This window comes from Melitaea cinxia, chromosome 1 (assembly GCF_905220565.1).
Source record: "Melitaea cinxia chromosome 1, ilMelCinx1.1, whole genome shotgun sequence".
NCBI classification, from domain to species: domain Eukaryota; kingdom Metazoa; phylum Arthropoda; class Insecta; order Lepidoptera; family Nymphalidae; genus Melitaea; species Melitaea cinxia.
Genome location: NC_059394.1, coordinates 14,948,210 through 14,969,089, shown reverse-complemented (window position 1 = coordinate 14,969,089; position 20,880 = coordinate 14,948,210). Strand labels below are relative to the sequence as shown.

The 20,880-nt window shown below is 29.6% G+C and overlaps 1 protein-coding gene across 1 annotated transcript; it reads right to left on the bottom strand.

The window, feature by feature from the left end:
• Nucleotides 1–24: 24 nt before the first annotated feature.
• On the bottom strand, nucleotides 25–19,260 carry LOC123657591 (protein rolling stone-like). The gene is made up of 5 exons (XM_045593116.1): nucleotides 19,064–19,260; nucleotides 13,205–13,618; nucleotides 8,124–8,231; nucleotides 7,633–7,828; nucleotides 25–1,274 (listed from the first exon to the last, which is right to left on the bottom strand). The coding sequence occupies exons 2-5, from the start codon at nucleotides 13,515–13,517 to the stop codon at nucleotides 1,079–1,081; spliced, it is 813 nt and encodes a 270-aa protein (XP_045449072.1). The 5' UTR covers nucleotides 13,518–13,618; nucleotides 19,064–19,260; the 3' UTR covers nucleotides 25–1,078.
• Between the last annotated feature and the right edge of the window lie 1,620 nt (nucleotides 19,261–20,880).

Genomic DNA, 20,880 nt, shown 5'->3' with positions numbered 1-20,880 from the left:
ATCGCATATAATGAAAAAAAAATATTTTTCTTATATATTTCATAAATAGCTTACAAATACTATTGTATATAAACTTACATGTTATATTAAAATATTACAAATTTCATTACTTAGTAATGGTCTGTATTTTCATATATATATATTTATGTTTATCTTGCACTAAAATTGGGATAAAGCTTTTGGTTAAAATGTCTTTAAGCCATGAAACCTCCACATCAAGGAAAATTTAATTACGAGTATATATAATTCTTTGAAAACTTACAATACATACCAAGTGCACAGAGAAAAACAATTAACAATCAAGACCCTGAATCCTTGACATCACTTTAAATTAAAGGATACAAAATTGGTATATATATTATAGAAATATCTTATACTGCAAAATGGCAAACCCATTAATCTAATTATTTTCATACCTGTAACTAATATTAACAATAAAAATAAATATCACAGTAATATTGTTTAAAAAAGTTAATACACACTTAAATCAAAGAGATACACAAAAAAAGAAAAATCATAGAACACAATCAATAACATTTAATTATATAATCAGTACTACCAAAACAAGTCGTCCGTTTTTAAAAATGGTAACCGGTTGGTTAAATAATTCACAGAACGTAAGTTCACTGGCAATATGTGTGTCAATCACATCTCAATATCAACCTCTATTTCAAGGAAGTCGCAAGGAGTTCACGCTCTTCAGCTAAACATAATTATAATTACAATTTTTCTTTAATGTAAGAAATGAATTATATGTACAAATGTTTATTACTTCTTGATTTGAGTCATTTATATTTATTTACAAATTTAAAAGCCATCGAGGTAATTACTTATTGTTTATAAAAATACAAAGTAGATTTAAATGATTGCCGTCCAATAAATGTTTTATTGATCTTTATTTTATTAATCTTAATATACGACAAATCATATTAGCTTACTCGTGTAAGAAAATATAACTATGACCCAAAAAAAAAAAATTACCGCCATACTTTATCGTTTATCATTACACTGTTTTGTCAAAGTCCTCTAAACGGTTATAATTTTGTACTATAACCGTTACCAGTGCGAGTAAAAGCGGCTATGCTTCGAAACCGTCGTTATATTCTCCGCTTTTACTCATCGAGCTTTTCCTGATGATGAAGTCGCGTACTGCAGCCACGACCACCGTAATTATATGCATGAGAGCTAGGAAGAGAGCCGTTAAGGTCACCACCACTAGCGTTTGTAGTGGCTTTGACCAGTCGATGACCGGGTAAATGAACGCGTTGCCCCATCTGTAACAAGCATGTACTTAGAATGACAAAGATACTTTAGAATGACATTTAAAAGAGCACGATCGATTGTCTGGTACATTAGTATGCAGAGCATCACTATCTTTTAGATCTGACCGGGTTAATTATAATATTCACCTTGATGTAAGGATAACGCTTGGAATAAGACACAAGGTCGCTCTCTCAATATTTTTTTTCTCAAACATGTCTGGTATATTTTTAAAGTCCTATCAGGATGATATCAGTCGTAGTCGTATATAATAAATACGTGTTTTATTCACTACAGATAAGTGTGACTACTCAAGTATAGTGTGTGTGTCTTTTCGATTATCAAATCAAATTATGAGTCATAAATGAAATTACCTACCGGGAATTTAATAATTGATCTGATGATTATATAGTATGTATTTTATATAATCTTATAAACATGTATAAAAACTTCAAAAATAAAATGTTTCGTCTGTAATTACGTGAAAAGTAAGTATTAGGAAATTACCATAAAACCACAAAGTTTTAAAATTGCGAGAAATATATCGCAAAATAATTGTGTTTGCTGGCACACTCACATCGATTAGTAATTAAACGTAGGTAGACAAAAAAATATTCAATTAAATACGCTTTATAGTATGACTCAAAAATTACTTGTCAGGCCTCGATCAAATTTATATGAAACCACACAAGCATCCGCTTTTGATTAGACACAGAATTAATAACATCGGTCCACCCAGTAGAGTTATGAGGTAATACAATTAAAATATACAATCGAATTACGATCATCCTCATTCTTTGAAGAAGTCGGTTAAATATGATAACAATAACTTTTTTCTACTACATGTTTAAAGCAAGCTTTATCTATGTCTCATACATTCAATGATAATTATGTTAATAATACAATGTGTTTTTGTTCATACATCCGATTGCCAAACTTTGCAGCAGGATGTTTACGTGTAGTAACTTCCATAACAGTTTAAGTATAAAGTATACCCTAATTTATTTCAATTCACCAATACAAAATAATGTCTTATTTCGGAGTTGCTTAGCGATGACCTTGAACCAGGGTTGTGACTGTGTTAGTTTTTATTGAGCATAACTTTATATGTATTACCAGCTTCCCGCCCTGGCTTCGCACGGGTATTTAACAAAAATTTCCAATCCCAATTTTTTTTAAATAACTTTTTCCTTTTCGTTTCGAAATCGCTTTTTTTGCTGTTCAAATCGAATTAACTCTGGCGGGCGACACTGGGCTCTTATATTCGAGATATTCGAGAAAGTTTGAGAATATTTTCTTTCTCACACCTTCTAGAATGTTCTCGACATTATCGTCCGCCGTAACAATAGGTTCTGCAGCAGTAGCATACGTAGTAAAGGTGCGAAATTTAATAACTTAAATTTTAAAATGTTTTCAGAACTAATTTGAATAACTAAAATAATGTCGCTTTAACTCCAAAATATAATTTAGCTACCGCTGTATAAATACAAAAAAAAAAAATATATTAAAAATTTTAATTACTTTATTATAGTAACAAATGTAATTTAAGAGTTTATTGAAATTGGAATTTTAAATTTCGCGCCATTAATGCAACCCAAATAATCGTTGTTCTGAATGAAGTTCAAATACTCGACAACAGATGGCGCCACTACACTTAATTTCCAAGTTGAAGGGTTGGAAAAGCCCTTATATCTTTAAAAACTCGCCCTTTAGGTTAAAACGGGAACTTTCTTGTTTGAGGGGGGATAAAGGGCTATCACACTATATAAGTCCCTTTATCGCGCCGGGACTTCTTTTTAAGTTTTATCGGCACGCACATTTTATCAACTTAGTTTTATTATATATAATGATAATAATTATTATAAATTATTTTTTATCATCATCATCATTACAGCCTTTAAATACAGTATGATAATAAGTCATTAATAAAAAAAACTTGATGTGACAACCTTAGAAGTTAAATAGGTATAAGAAAGGTCAATGACGACTAAAAAAAATATACTTTTGATATCCAATCAGCGATAGTTTTGCAACAATATTGTACAATCAAATAACGCATGCTCGCTCACGACATGTTAAGGTCGTTTGCCTATAATAATCGAAATTGACGTTTGAAAATATCTATTAGTAAGAAATGGAGATTCTAGGTCTAAATTCAAAATATGCTTTATTTATGTACGTTTTGCTAATCACTTTTAAGTGGTTAATTTACTACTATTTTTTACACAAGGAAAATATATTCTATACATACACCATCTACAACATAATATACGTAACGTTTGCATAAAGATTTTTAAACAGCTGTCGCATATTATCATTTGTGCGAACGGTCACGTGCGCGTCTTAAATCTGTGTCAAAAACACGACAAGTTAAACGCGACAGCGCGTGCTAAGCAAGATTCGGAAAAAATTTCCATTATAGTGCACTATTCGCACTGTTTGCAACTGAACTGTTGTAATGAAAGTTTTATGAATGGATTTTGCACTGGAGAATTTTTATAAAGAAGATCTATGCCAATGGAAAAAAAAAAACATAACTTTTTCGGTTAATGCCAGTAACATTCGTTCATGCCAGTATTATTGTTAATAGAGAGTTGTATCTTCAAAACAAATAAAAAGAATGCAGGATACATACTTATACACTTCTACGACATAAATATTTTAGACATTTAATAACATAAATTATCAGGCACACATAATACAGGATATTTTTTAATTCACACAAATATACCGTTTAACTGAAGTAGGGGTAACGCAGCCGGAAATATCCTGCTCAAAATCTTGAGCATTCTGACTAGGAAAGTACCTCGATCTTACAAAAGAGCTAAACAATATTACTAAATAATACTGTTCTCAAGCATTTTGTGTTCCTTGAGGTCGGAGCTAGGGACGGCAACGTGCGATGTTTCTGGTGTCGCAGGCGACTATAAACTACAGTAATCGCTTACTATCAGGCGAGCCGTACTCTTGTTTGCCGACAAAGTTGTATAAAAGAAAAAAAAAAAGTTTTTTCTAAGATATTTTATAAAAAACTGCAAAAGTTGTATACAAAACAAAAAAAAAAAAAAAATTCGAGCTCTATTTTGTTAACCAAAGGTGAAAATCTCTTCAAACTGTGCTCTCTTTCTTACAGCTCCCTTTGTTACTTATATTTTCAAACCAATTAAAATTTTAATTTAGGTATTTATTTGTGTAGAGAACAGAGTACAAAGTAAGTAGACAATGGCTTTATGATTAGAATTAGTAATTGCATGTTTAAAAATAAACATGTGGAATACATATCGTGTTGGCTATGGCTATTTATGGCTAATGTTTCATGTTTTGTATCCTATCTTTACCTTAGATCGTGTAACAAGGTTTTTATGTGAAAAGAATCACAAACAATAGTTCAGTTGTTCTAGATTTTAACAAAACTTGCAAATTTTTGATGAACATAAGTTAAAAAATGATAGCAAACTTTGATACCGGCATGTTACGGAAGAATTGAAATAAATAACGGACACATAACTGACCTTCAGTATTGCAGGTGGTAGATAAGCTTATCTTTCGTAGGGATGTTTCGTAGGTTACTTTGTTCAGCAGTGAACTATTTATGTAGACTTTTTTTTAAAGAATATTTGTGAGGCTTTATTAGTCGACATAAAAAAGAAGGAGGTTTCCTATTCGCCTGTATTTTATGTGTATTATTACCTCATAGCGTTTTACTGTATGATTCTTTTTTTAATCGGAAACTGGGGATTCTCATGTGTCTCATTTAAATTTGAACGAGATCTGAAAGACTCAAAAAGAGTTATCGCTAATCTATATATGTAAAATTAATGTTTGTTTGTATGTACTTTATAGAAATGTATTTAATTGATTACTACCCACGTATACGATTACTTGTTGATGTAAATAAAAGCCGTTTTTTTTTCGTCTACGAGTAAACAGATTTTTTTTTATAATTACATATATTTAAGCTATTCAGTAAGTTTTGTTTGAAATTTACTAACATAAAATATTTTACATTAACTTATTATTACTTAATAACACATACATATTGTGTATATAATATAAACGTGTAATACAAATATCTGGTCATTGAACGCTAAAGGTCTTCTCAAATACACGCTGCGCTATTAATACTTTGTTTGATTTATTAGAAGGATGCTAGTATTTGTTTGTTGTATACTCAATAACTACATCGTGTGAATAACATACCTTAAAATATCTCATCTAATTTAATTATCATTGAGAGAAGAATGGGGCGATAACTCGTCAAAGATCCATAACTTTATTTTATAGAAGGTTTTCAGACGTATTAAAATATGTTAAAATTATGTTTGAAACATTCGCAGTTGCTAACACAATGTAAACAAATCAATGATGTTTATAAAAGATATTAATTTGACATTAAAATATTTTAAATTGCGTTGCTGTTTAAGTTAACTTCATTGTTAAGACGTCAGAAAGATGTTCCCTGTCAAGAAATTTTAACCAAGGATTAGATTCCAATCTGTTTATAGGAATCCCGAGAATAATATTCTGTTATAATATTCAGATAAGGTACGATTGATGTAGTAAATCATTATGAACTCCAAAGTTACCTGATAACATTTTTATGCTATCATTTTGCCAAAAACTAAAAAAACGAATATCGTTTCCTAATAATTTTGGGATTCAGTTTTTTTCAATAGTTCATTATTCTTTTTGCATTCAATTTTTCTATATTTTTTCGTGGTCTGTGATTTTTAGTATTTCTGTGGTCTGTGATTTTTAAATACTAAAAAACCTTAAACGGCTGCTTTATATTTTAATTTAACGTAAGCTTAGAAATCAGTTAAACTAAAAGTTATTTTGTGTATCTGGTATTCTGGTGTTTGGTTTATTTTGTATTTCGATGCTGAGTTATTTAATATTTAATAGTTCCCCCGGCGTACCTATCTCACTTATAGTATCTATGTTTTATCAAGATAGTGTATATCGGGTCTTCAACATATACATTAATGTATAATATATGTGTGTACGTCCTTTGTTAGGCAATATTATTTTGTTTAATTGTTTTAAAGTGGCGTTTTGGGCGATTTTAATAATAAATTAACTTTACCTATATAGGTATACCTAATATTACCTAGTGGTCTATAATTCTTCACTTCAGAATAGTACAGTCCGCTGCTGGACATAGGTCTCCAGAATTTTTTATAATATTAGGTCGGAGTAAAAGTTTCTTCGTATTTTATATAAAAACTCAAGGTAAGATTTTACAAAATTTATTTACATTAATCATAATATTATATGTACACAGAGTATACGGTCTATTAGCTTTTTTGTATAGCCAGCCTTTTTCAAATGGGTCCAAACTGTTTTATGGTTAATTCAAAGATCTTCAGGTATATCGTAACTACTCAAATGTCGATCTAACTCCATTTTTTTTAAATGAGAACACGTTTATCCGTTACTGGACGACCAGAGCGAAATGCATCTTTGACATCAAAATTTACTGACTGAAAACGCTTAAACCAATTTTGTGCTACGGTTACTGACACTGCTTTAGGTCCATAAACGTCACAATTTTTTTGTCGCAGCTTGAGTCGCATTTTTCCTTTTTTGACTTTATAGTATACCGAATTTATTGGTTGGAGTCACCCAATATGGCGAACAGAAAAACAAAATAAAAGTAGCGGAAAACTGTTTTTTTTTACTTTTTTTTTAATAATTACCGTTGCACAAAGTTATTATTAAAAAAATAATTAAATTTACCTAATTATAAAATCACAAGGTTGACATGTTGGTTCGGTTTGTGATTATATTATCACATTTGCATTTTGGCAATATTGCGATATGTGATAATTATATTACTTTTAATAACACTTTGATTAATAAAATAAATATCGAAGTTGGAATGGATTTAAGTATTTTTGTCAGATTTTTGAGTATTTTTTCAATCAGGTTTTGCACATCGTTTTCTAATATAATAATTGTATATGATAATTGTATCTAATAAATCAGTTCTCTCGTTATCATGGTTGCTGTAAAGTATCCAAGACGTCAGGCATCTAAAAACTCAATAAACTACGATAAAATTGTAAAAAGTTGTTTGAAATTTTACACAATGTTTTAGTGAACTTTCGTAGTGAATCTTATGATTTACATATTCGTATTGCTACTCATTTATTATACACACTATATACTTATTGCATTATTAAACTATTTAAACATTCACATAGATTTACTGCAGCTACACTTAAGTATTATTTTTCTGTTTGATTGTTCTCTGTATCATTGAGGTACTTCCTAAGTCGGACAGTTCCAAATTTTAAGCAGTATATTTCTTACCGTGTCTCATAGATTACCCATATATTTACGATTAAAAAGAACATAAAAATAACTTACGGGTCAAGTCCTCCAGCGATATAGTACGCTACGGTGAATAGAAGATATGCAAGGGCGAAATACAGAGGCTGCATTATATGAAGCAGTCGGCTAGGGTGCCTCGAGAAGACCAGCTCGATGAACATGAGCCCTGAGTTAACGCCGTGCAGCATTATGTCTAAGATTGGGTTTGGAGCATAGTTGATTTTCTTTCCCGCTGAAATGGTTGATATAATAAATTAACTTACCGAATAATAACGAATTAATATACGATTGTTAAATATACGAGTAAATGATAAAAATGGACTGATCAGAGTTTGAATTTTAAACTATTAAACTGTATTTAAAAAATCATGCAAAATACTATTATCTTTTTCTACATTTTTATTGGTTCTTCTGTATAAAATATACATTTTGATAAAAATTAAAAAAATATATAGATACATTAATTTATTAAAAAGTAGCAATTTCTTAGTATCAATATTATTTATGATTAGATACTGAATACGTACGAGCTCTTAAAATTGCCCAGTAGAAGAGTGTGATAAGAAACGCCACAGGCACAGTTATGTTGTATAGCACCCAATAGGTTTTTACAACCCATGGCATCCCTTTTGATTCTGAAAATGAACAATTATTTGACATGTTCATTAAACTATAGTAAGTAGTATGCAAAAAAAACCGCAGTGAACTGTTAAAAGAATAGATCAGATATTTAAAATTTTAGGTCAACGTTAAAAAGAAGATATGTTTACTTGAAAATAATTAACATATGTCAAAAATATATGTGCGACTTCAAGATAATTGTCAGTTCGCTCATTTGTTTTGTTTGTGACGGTTTGGTCGGCGAACCCATTTTAGTGATACTAAGTATACTGTAAATTATATAATAGGATTCTTTCTCCATGTAGAAGAAGGATCAGAGCTTAATCCACTACGCTGTTCTACTGCGGGTTGGCGGATATACTGCCTACTATAAGTAACGATCGCTTTCATGTGTACACGATAACAATCGGGAGGACAGCTTAACGTACTCTCCGAGACACGGTGGGAAGACCCAAAAGTACCAACAACCAGACCGAAAATAAATATTTGTATAAACACACATATCCACTCCGATCGGGAATCGAACCCGCGACCGTCGGTGTTTAGGCGCCGCCGACACGGCACACGCACCGTTACACCAGAGCGGTCGTAAATTATACAAACATTAGTTTCAAACACATATTAAAATTATTGTGAAGATCACCTAAGCATTTAGATAAATTAATAACGATCCATACCATCCATATATTACTAAAAATAATTAATTTATCTTTAGATTTAATTTTTAACGCTTTCAAAAGTCTAATAGTAAATGTACCTATAAACATATTATACTATATTTTAAATATAATCTTTATTAAATGATTTTTTAATCAGATTACAGATATCATAGTAAGTAGATGACTAAATGTTGATTATTACGATACACACATGATAATGATATCAACCAAATGCATTATTATAAAATCACCATAATTCAACCAATTAATTAATGTCCGAAACCAAAGATATCCGACAGGAGACCAAATTAAGTTTATTTAAGTATAAATTGCGCAAATTCCTGTTCTCACTTTGTTGAATTGTGCCTATTTCTAATGTATGGTGGCTATTACTGATTTCGCAGTCAAAGTGATTAAAACAGTTTTGTGGAACTTTATTGTATCTGTTATGTTTTCATTGTTTACTAGTAAACACAAAAATAATAATAAAAAACATAGATAAAATACTTATATGCAGTTATGTTACGTAATTATCAAAAGATCGTAAATCAAACACAGACTTGCAGTAGTTAAAATGATTAAATGTGAATGATTTATTAAAGATGTTTATTTAATCTGTGTAATATACGTTTAGATAGAAAACAATAAATTGTAAGTATGTTAGTCAAATATGAAAATTATCTTAGGAAAGGTTTCGCAAAATACAACCCATATAAATTAAAATGAATCACTGAAATGTACACGCATAACTTCTGGACTACCCAAAAGTGGATAATTCTTTTTTTTTGTGTTCGCAAATATCAGGTCAAAGTTTGCATAAAATAAAAATTAAAAAAAAAAAATCGATATTCTTACGAAAAAAGGAATGGCGCTACAAAGATCGACGCGTTAGCTAGTAAAGTACAAAATTCATTTCAATTGAACATTATAATTATATTCGTGTTTCTCAACGTGTATTATTAGATATTTTAGCAATTACAGTAGTGCGCATTGGGATAAAATTTTACTAAAGGTATTTAATAACTTTTGAGAAGTAAAAGATTAACAGCTGTTTTTCAAATTGATAGACATGAGAAATTTTATAGTTTTACACACGCTTATACTTTCCAAATGTAGTGTTACTTGCTTTACACACAGAATCTGGATTATACAATTTTACTCTGGGTGACTTATCTGTTACGGACAGAAAGACAAATACACAATTTTTTAACGGTTATGCTATTAAAATTTTTATTACGGAACCCTAAGTTAATTTTGATAATATGCAAGAATTAATCTCCTTTAAAAATTAATATGTTATAATCATATCTCTTGTTCATAGGAATAAGCGTCACATGACCACTTATTAATATAGGTAAAGGATGCGATGTTAATAGCCATACGAATTGAAAGTAATGTCAAAGGTCTTACGATCCACGAAAAAGGTTAGTTTAAATGCCTTTTTGGTTATTTCCATAGAGTAACATGGTTATTTCTATGCTGATTTGCCTAATGAATACATCTACGTGGCGGTCGTGCGCAAGGACAAGGTAATCGTCACCTTGGTAGTCACAGCTTAAGTTGTCGGTTCCAAAAAACAGGAGTCCTATCGCTGACGGTTGTTTTTTAATAAGTTTTATGACGATTAAGGTATAATACGAGGTTAAAATATATATAGCTATACATTATCTTTTGAATTAAATAATAAAAATTGGTATTTAAATTCTCAGAATGTGGTTATTGCAAAAGTTATTGAATAGCTAATTTATTTTTATGTCTTTGCGTTAATATTTGGGTTCGTAATGCATTGTTGATCCCATTAATAAATACATTAATTAAAATGCCAGTTTCACGGTCAACAAGTAGAATTTTAGTTTTAATAACAGTTTAATATTTATAAGACGTACCTACGTCATACATTAATGATGTGGTGACTGGTTGCGAGAAACATGTGCACTTTTAGAATTATTTGCTTACATCGTAAGCTGATAGATTGAAAAAAATCCACGTAGAACCAATATCAATATATACGTAACATAAAAAATGTAAACACGGCAAACGTTCAAATGGTTGGAATATGGTTGATATTCATAGAGATTTATCTTTATTTAAATATACACAGATACTGTGTGTTTATAAAAATCGGATAACAGAAATCGCGTAATATTTGAGTACTTTTGATACAAGTCGCGATGGAAACACTGCAAATGTAATATATAATTACGTAAGCAATTAAAATAATCAGTTGAATAGAATATATTTATTTGTTTGATAAATTGTTATTTTTTGTAATTATGTTTTTTATAACAAAAAATATTTTTAATTCAAAATAGCCGGACTTACATCTTTTATGAAATAATTATACTTATTTTATATTTGCTTTTTAACCAAATTAAAAATAGAACTAAATTTATAGAATTTTGTTTTTTATTGTACCTATACTACGAAACGAGCAAGATTTGTATGTATATATTGTATACTAGCGACGTCTGTCTGCCCATATTTTTTTGCACGATAACTAATCACGAACATATCATATACTACAACCTTCTCCGAAACACGCTGCATCTTATGGTATGAATATTATTCCGATCGCTTCCGTCGTTTTCGCAGTATAACCAAACAAAAAACCGGCTCTTCATTTATTAGTATAGATAAAGATGAAATCGCGAAAACTGTTACACGATTTCGATGATATTTCTAATATATGATTACGAGCATCAAAATTTGATCTACTTATGGTGGCTTAAAATTTATATATTATATATAAATTATCGCGATTTTTATTTTCCATATTTTCACCCGAGCAGAACTCTGGTCACGGATTTGTTTTGCAAGGAATGGTAGAAAGAATGTAAAAAAATATTCAATCTTTAAATTGTTACATAATTGTCTCATTGTCTATAGACTTAGGATACAAGTTTATTATATTAGTCTTCAATTTAAACTTTCGGTATGTCCGTACGCATATGATACTGCATATGTAATTTTTCAGAAGACAAATATAAGATACCAAAGAGACACGGATAAGTGTGAAGGCTGATCACGTACTACTTGCTTATAGTATTACAGACACGCACTGTTAGACTTTTGTATTATGACCGAGATATTGACATAGATTAACATTTGGAAGCATTATGTCATCGCACATGTTATCAGTACATTTGTTCCATGTTATCAGTGCATTTGTTCCAATGTTTTCGTTGAAATGTCTGTATAAATTCTTTTATATTTTTTAATAATTTATTTGTTGTCATTTATTAAAACAACTTAATGCTAAGCTTCTCATTTGATTATTACAACTCGCATATATATGTCTTATCAATTTGTATTCAAAAATATTAAGAGAGAGAAATTATCTATGTTCTATACATATAACATATAATAAAATGGTAGGAAAGTCAAAACTGTACATTGAATATTTTTTCTAAAGGATACTTGGGGTGTGATCTACAATCGATACCGAAGCCAAAAATATAGTTTTTAGGATTTTTGTCTGTTTGTCTGTATGTATGTCCGGGATAAACTCAAAAAGTGCTGCATGGATTTACTTCAAATTTGGCACGAATATTATTAAGAAGTCGGGTCAACATATAGGCTACATATTATCACGCTATCACCTACGGGGAACGAGCAGTGAACCTTTATTTCTTCAACGCATTCTGTAATAACGTGTAATATAACGACGCATATTTGAATATTGTTGTTATTATGTTAATAACCATGTCATAAGCTAGCTTCACACTATAAATAAAGACATTCTGTTGTATATTTAGTATCAGCATTGCACTCGTGCGAAGCCGGGGCGAGTCGCTAGTGAATAATACAAAAGTAACTAATTTACTATTATCAGTAATATTAAATATTATGCTAATAAGTAATAATGTAATAAAATTAAACGTTTAAAGACTATTTGAAGTGTTCGACAAAATGTATAGTAAGAATATTCGAGTAATATTTTTTATTAATCAAATATTTCAAATGATAACAGACAGGTACACATTATTTTATTCAGTTATTCTAACTAGCTTCTAAATTCGATTTATTTAATCTGATTAGATTTCTACCGGGATTAATGACTCTGTGTGCCAATGATATTTATTTTACGAACAGAATGGGGACATGTGTTTGTGCTATTTTAGTTCTGCAACTATATTTCAGTCAGGTGATATTTTATTTGCGTCGAGATTAAACTCAATGTATACAAAGCAGTAAAATGAAAATGTACCAAATCATTATTCAAGTTATAAAACAGCATCATATTTATATAGAAATTACATGCACGAACAAACACACTTAAAACGATACAGAAGATTAAAAATTACGGAAAATAATTATTTAAAACTTACCGGGTAGTTGCTCAGGGTATTTTTTGACAACGACAATGATGCCAAAAAGAGACTCCAGGAAAATAAGTACAAGACCCCAATGAGTCATATATAGTAGGAACTTTTCTCGAGGTCCCCAAAAGTAAATGGTCGACCAGGAAATAATGACAATGGCCCACAGGAAAATTGGCAATCGCCAGTATAGCGGTGACAACCTTCTGGTCCAACATTTTCTGAATGATTCTGGCGATTGGTTTCCTTCCTTAAGTGCCGCTGTGCAACATGCATAGAAGTTCGCTGGCGCTTCTTCTTTCCATTTTTGAACCTCCGTCATTTTTATATACTAAGTTCTCTAAAAAACTGAATTCCGATGTTCTTTTTTGAAATTTAATGATTATGTTAGATGCGTAATATATTTCTTTGCCTTTGTTGCTTCTGTGAACAAATAACGAAACGTTATTGTTCTTTCTTTCAAAAGAACTAATTTAATTCCACAATGGTACAAAAATTTAGCATGGCCTGACCTAAAAAAATAATTTTGTCTTAGATGAATATGTATTCTATCTACTTGAAAGATCGTGAGAAAATTAATTTTTGTACCTCTGTGATCTTTATAATATAAGTGACTGATAGGCTTTATCAGTTATAGTAGGTCTTTAGATCAGGTTTCATCTCAACTAATAAACTAAAACTTTATAGTCACAAGATTCGAGTACAAATACCTGACAAATAAAATGGAACTTCTTAACATGGAAAGAAGAATATATGGTAAATCTTTATTTGATTGATATCGTTATGCGCCAGATAGTTTAATCAGATAACTTTAAAAATAATAAATAATTAAAAACTTAGTACAATGGTACATACCTATCGGAATATTCTTTACCATTAATTGGTTTTTGTATTTACTGTTACTATAGAGTTCTTAATTTTTATATTCCATTTGTACAAACTTGATTAGGAAACCTATTTTTAATAAATAAATAAATAAAATGTTGAAACTGGCTCATTGTAAGGGCTATAGTACTAATTATTATATACATCGTAATGAAAGGTTACTGGAATATAACGCACGTATAAATTTTCCACGGAAGGCAAACAGTTTTTTTTTATCTCTATGATATCCGTATATGTAAATGAATATATTCAAGTTTCGTTATTTGTAAATAACTTTGTCACATAAATATTTCTTTATTTAGTGATGACTTATTGTATGCAGCATCAATTAAAAAATAAAAATCTACATAGCGTTTATACTCGTGTAATTGTGAGTAAGAATAAGTTTATGGTTTATTAGTTATTTTATCTAAAAAAATTACGACAGACTACTGTCTATGAATTGATGATAAAAAAAAATGAGTGCTGTGGTTTTGTTGAACTGAATCAGCTTTAAAGGGTCTCACTTGGGAAAAGCCGTTTTTCGGAGATGAGTTAAATACATCACGCTGTTTTACTGTGGGCTGTTGGATGTGTTTACTACCACAAGCAATGATAAATATCTGCTCTTAGCGACAATCGAATTCGTACACTACACCAGATTAACTGTTTTTATTTTACAACACTCTTTTACTGCTACTATTATGTTGTAAAATGACATTGGAAATTGTAATTATTATATACAATGGTTCAAGGAACGATAACAGTTAAATGTAATAATAATAAGATAAAGTTTTTCCTAGATAATGCTAACACAAATGTTTTTCAATTATACAGTTATTGTAAGACCGTGATTGTTATTATAATTGTATTTAAAACAATTGCAATTTTTATTTAAATTAATTTTAATGAATTGTTACTGGAAAAAATTGAGGTTATTATTCCTTTCATGTTTCGACAGTCACATTAACTTGAATAGTAAATTCATACTTTGAAAATACACAATAATAAAAATATGATGTTTTGGCATAGCGCATGGCAAGCCATACTAGGAATTATTAGCCTAGGCGAGCAGAGTAAATGACAAAGAACAGTATGGTCACATGGTGGCCTGCGTTAAAACACTTCTCCAAAATGGGGGTAAGGCCATTTCCCAACCGTAAGACATTCGATACAGACTGATTCAGTTCAATTAATTTCAGTAAATAATCATTAAAATAAGAGATTCAATACAACACAAAACACGTTTTAAGTTCCTTTTTCGTCAAGGATATGCGGTCATAGATTTCATTAATTAATTTATAAGTGATGAGATTTATTTAAATTTTAAATTCCATTTTATTTGATTTCCCGCAATGCACGTTGCGTGTTACTATAAAATGTAGTAATTGATTCACGGCTATAGAAATCGAGGAAAATGAGTGATTTCGTTTTGAGGATATGAGTATGCAATGAGTTTTGAGTAGCATTACGGATGATTCTTGGCAAAACTTAGGTAGTTTATTAAAATTTATTTCACAATTGCAATTAAGTTGCTAATAATATATAAATTAATATAATTACGTTAGTTTATACAATATCTTTTATTTTATTGAATAATTTATTTATTTATTTATTCTTTATTGTACACCACAATATGCAAATACAATATAATAATAATACAGACAACTTAAGAATGTGTAGTACAAGAGGCGGTCTTATGGCTAGTTAGCCATTTCTTCCAGACAACCCGAAATAGGATTGAGTATTATTTATTTGAAGATCGGGTAGGTGGTGCAGTTATATTATAATAAACTTACATACAAATATCTACACATTAATACTTAAAAGCAATACATATATACATTAGAATAATATAATAAACTCATACATATAACAATAGTATCTCATAGAATTTACAATCAATTCCGACATAAATATAAAAAATTAAAAAAATTAATAAATAAAACAAATATTATAAATTTATTGGAATCGCCCTCAGTATTAAGGTAATGCTTTTTTACTAATTTTTTGAACAATGGGAGTGATTTGGCTTCTTTTATTAACCCCCGACGCAAAAAGAGGGGTGTTATAAGTTTGACGTGTCTGTCTGTCTGTGGCTCCATAGCTTGCGAACGTATGAAGCGATTTTAATTTAATTTTTTTTTTGTATGAAAGGTGAGTTACAGGCGAGTGTTTTTAGAGATGTTTTATGAAAATCGATTGAGTCGTTTAAAAGTTGTGGGGGGTGAAAGTGGGGAAGAATAACCGAATATCTGCAAATATAGTCTAGTGGGGTCTCAAATGAAAGCGCATCACGTGCACATTAAAAATTATTTGTTCAATGAAAATCGGTTGAGCCCTGAAAAAATTCTGGGGGTAAAAGTGGGGAAAATACTCAATTATTAACAACTTAACAAAATCTACATTATAATCGCCGATGTATTTTTAGAATTATTAATACTCTGTACATATTTAGGTACTTTAAGATTGAGTTTCTTTAATTATTTTTTACTTTTTAAAGGCAACTCAGGTTATTGTGTCGGGTTTTTTTTTTAATTTTTAATTTAATTTATATAATGGTATATAATGGTAAATTATTTCATAGCTTAATTGTCCGAATGGTGAAAGAGTGACTGAAAAAATTTGTTTATGAACAGGCATAATCCTATTTCTTATTTTTAACCGACTTTAAAAAAGGAGGAGGTTACTCAATTCGATCGCATATATATATATATATATATATATATATATATATATATATATATATTAATGTATGTTCGGGGATAACTCCGTCGTTTATGAACCGATTTTGATAATTCTTTTTTTTTGGAAAGAAGATATCCCTAGTTTGGTACCGTGATAAGGAAACCAGGATCTGAAGATGGTATCCCAGAGAAATCGAGGGAAACTCTCGAAAATCCGGATAACTTTTTACTGGGTGTACCGATTTTGATGATTTTTTATTTAATCGAAAGTCGATATTTATCATGTGATGGTTACAACTTTTGGAGTAATCTTTGATAATGCGTATTTACTTGACTATTCTTTCGTCTACCTATGTTGTATTACTTGTCGATGTAATTGAAGTCGGTTTTTTTTTTCGTTTACGAGCAAACACAATTATTACAATCCACTTTAATTTGTTTATTACTTATGAATCAACTTGTAATATAAACTGCTACTTTTATTTTTTTATTTCATTAAAAATCTTATTAAGTCTTAAGATCTTAAGGATTTTATTTTTTATTCAAAGGGTACTAGCGGAATCAAAATGCGTATTTCTCCGGTCATTATAATAACGAGTAATAAAAATAAAATAAAGTAGCCAACAATAATAGTAATAAAAATGTTTTTCTCCTTGAACAAAAAGAGTCATCTGTGAGGATTGGTCTTTATTTATTAAATTTCTAGTATTTCTAGTATTATAGTTTGTGATAATTACTACATATATTGAATATTCATTCCATAAATAGAATTGCTTTTTGTAGCTTTCTTGCAGAAATTCAAAAGTAATAGGGAGAAAGGTAAAATTTTGATGATTGCCAGAAAAACTTAAAATCCATTGGACAACATTCCTGTAACGATTGACAAGCTAAACTGGCAAGTGGCAGGTGAGCCACAGTGCACAGCAACACAGTGTACAAAGTCGACAGGTAGAAGAAAATAAAAGAAAAAGCTTGAACAAAGAGAATTCAATGGAAATTTGTTTTCCTTTTTTGATTTCGTTTTTGATTTAAGTATAATGAATATAAAAATATATAAACGCTGGAAAGAAACTAAAGATAGTATTTGTAAAATTATTAGTAACAAACAACATCACGAGTAAAAATAAATGATGAGAAAAAAAAAACAATTGTAATAATATATTTTTTATCTTTGATAATAGTGTAAAAAAATATTGGCACTATTTACGTCTCGCTTACATTTTCCTCATAGAATAATGACCGTATTTTTCATTTCATTAAATTTAAAAATAAATCTGTAATCAGGAAATAATTTTTAAAGAACAACCTATCGTTATTTATAAAATATAAATGAGTGATTTAAATGTTAAAAAACAATAAACGTTTATTTCGAAGTTATGTGGTATTACGTAAAATAATGTTTAATAGCATCATATTTTCCGACTCGTACTTAAAAAGTCAGCAATGACTGGTATTTAGGTCATAGTTTACAAAGAACAAACAATGAAAACTTATTGGCAATGAGCAGGCAAAACAAAAGACAAAAATGTAGAATACCAATATACAATGTGACATTTTATAAACAAGAAGTATGTGAATGGATTGATTTTCGATATATTTACCTGATACACAATTATCTCGTGTTGTAAGATGAGAAACATTTTTTATTAACGTGGAAATGTGATCACATAAACCACTTTTGTTAGTTTGATTCATTGACAGCGTTTAATCAAAGCGATATGATTTTATAGGTAATTGGAATCATAAGTAGATAATAATTTTTTTTGTCTTTTAAGTTTATGTTAGTTCAAATGTATATTTTTTAATAATTGGAAAAATAGTAAATTTTATTCTCGCACACAAAACCAACACTAATACTGATAAGTAAAATGAATACTTATTTAAAATACCACCCCGGTAAATCCGTCCTTATAAGATGTGTTTACTTTTTATATAAAATATAATTTAAAAGCTAAAACAATTATTTGTTGGCATAAAAATAATAAATAATAACAAGAAATAAACTCGTGCGTCAATAATTACGTTCAAAAAAAGTATCAAGTTCATATGTTAACGCGTTTTTTTTACTTAAAATGAATCCAAAAGCAGGTTTTAAATAAAAATGTAGCAGTAAATATGAAGATATACCCAATAATTAAAATACTTATGCGAATAAGGTTATAATAATAATAATAGTAATAAGCACTCTTTATTGTACACCACAAAGAAACGTTACACAAAAAAAACCAAAGGTTACCTAGGTTTATTAAATAATATTTATATTTTATTATGAACAGTAGTTTATAACAATCAAGTTAAACTTATTAATAAAGCTTACCATTTTTTGCTAATCGAATTTATAAAAGCAACATGATTTCCTGATTTATTTACAATCACTTTTATTTATGTTTAAATTGAATTTTGCTATTAATACCGGTGTTATGTAAAATAAATAATAACATAAAGATCGCGCGCTCCGTGCGCACATTAGTGCGCGAGTACGACTGATTCTGCCATCGCTGGCATACGTACCTGGTGTGGAAGCGCGAAGATCTAGCAGACGAGTTGTGTTGCGAGTGTAGGGCTGTCAAAATATCGTTTTCTTTTAAACACAATAACATTAACCATGCTGGAATACAATCTGAAAAGATGCCTCTAAAAGGGCGACATGTCAGTAGCAAGGGTTTTGCTCAAGATGCTAAGGGGTAGTGTGGGGTCCATGCTCTCATAAAAAGAGTAGTCATCTGTAAGCCATCATCAAAAAATTAATTGATTAAATAACATATATATGTACATATGTTCGTGTGTATGTATGTGTGCATGTATGTGAGTGTATGCGCCTGTTGGATTGCGAAGAATTTTTTTTCAAAGGTACAGATAAAAAAAATAGATATTGTAATAGAAAAATAACATTAGCGCCGGGCCACGTCCTAGCTTTACTAGGCAGTCAGAGAACTGTTGAATTGTAGTCTTAAATATAATGTCACCTGCAAGATAAGCATAATTATAATGCATGGTGTTACACAAAAGGCATTAGTATTTTAGAGCCTGTGGATGTTAATTTGAAAATAAAAACATATAAATTAACAAATAACTATGTTTACTTTTAGATTTTAAATCACCAAATTAAGTTTTTGATCATTTGTCACATAGTGACAAAGTTTTTCTATTAGTAATGTTGTGTATATCTAAAATAATATTAAATATCATATACTTAGTTATGTGCAATTTTGTATGTATAGTGATAAAATTTTCAAATTAAATGGTATGTACTCGTAACGTTATCGTACACGGTCACGGCAACCCTGATTGATATCGCATGCGTGTACGACTGTGCGCGCTCTACCGTTGATTCAAGGTTCACGAGAAGAAAAATTTGCCTTCACGCACCGCCAATCATTCCGATGCCACCTAAAGTCATCCAACACTATTGAGAAACTACGCGAAACGTCTTCCAGTTATCAAAATTAAAATATGTATAACTTGATTTAATTGTTCTAATGTGCATAGGACAGTAAGAATAAATTATACGAGTATAAAATAATCTGACATTTAAAAATATTCCGTTTCATAAATATTCAACATCTTCAGAATTAAAAATATAATTCCAGTTTTTTTGACGCATGACCATTAAAACAAATTTGAAATCTCAAATCTTGTATATTTATACTTACACACTCAGTACTTTATGAACGATTTAAAGTAAATATTTTTATTTATTTGTTAATAAACATTAATATAACAAAGCTAATATAGAGTTCGTTTAAAGTCAATAAACTCAGCATATAAGTTACACAATAGATTTAGGTCCTGTTTCACCAGTTGTTTAAATCGCTTTTTGACGGATGACGGTATCCAACAGATAAAAGTTTTTGACATATTATTCTTTTAAGCCAACGAATTTTACTATATCTATATGACATCTATTTGCAAATGAATCTAAAAGTTGTAGTTCATTAATTAAAGAGAAACCGGTCACAACAGTCTATTTTGCCTCTACTCGTAGCTTATTTGCAAGATAAGCTCTATCCACAACTGGTGAAAAAGGCAAATATAGTTGAATGTTACAGCCGTTAATAATTATAAAAGGTTATTAAGACTTTAACATATCATCAATGAAAATCAAGCAACAACAATAAATGTCAAAACTACGGT

What these genes read in the sequence shown, in the direction of transcription:
- LOC123657591 (XM_045593116.1), bottom strand. Translation starts at nt 13,517, where the DNA reads ATGACGGAGGTTCAAAAATGGAAAGAAGAAGCGCCAGCGAACTTCTAT. An exon ending in ATACCCTGAGCAACTACCCG is followed by an intron (nt 8,232 to 13,204) that starts GTAAGTTTTAAA and finishes GTTCATTTTCAG; the next exon opens with AATCAAAAGGGATGCCATGG. An exon ending in ATCGCTGGAGGACTTGACCC is followed by an intron (nt 1,275 to 7,632) that starts GTAAGTTATTTT and finishes TGCTTGTTACAG; the next exon opens with ATGGGGCAACGCGTTCATTT.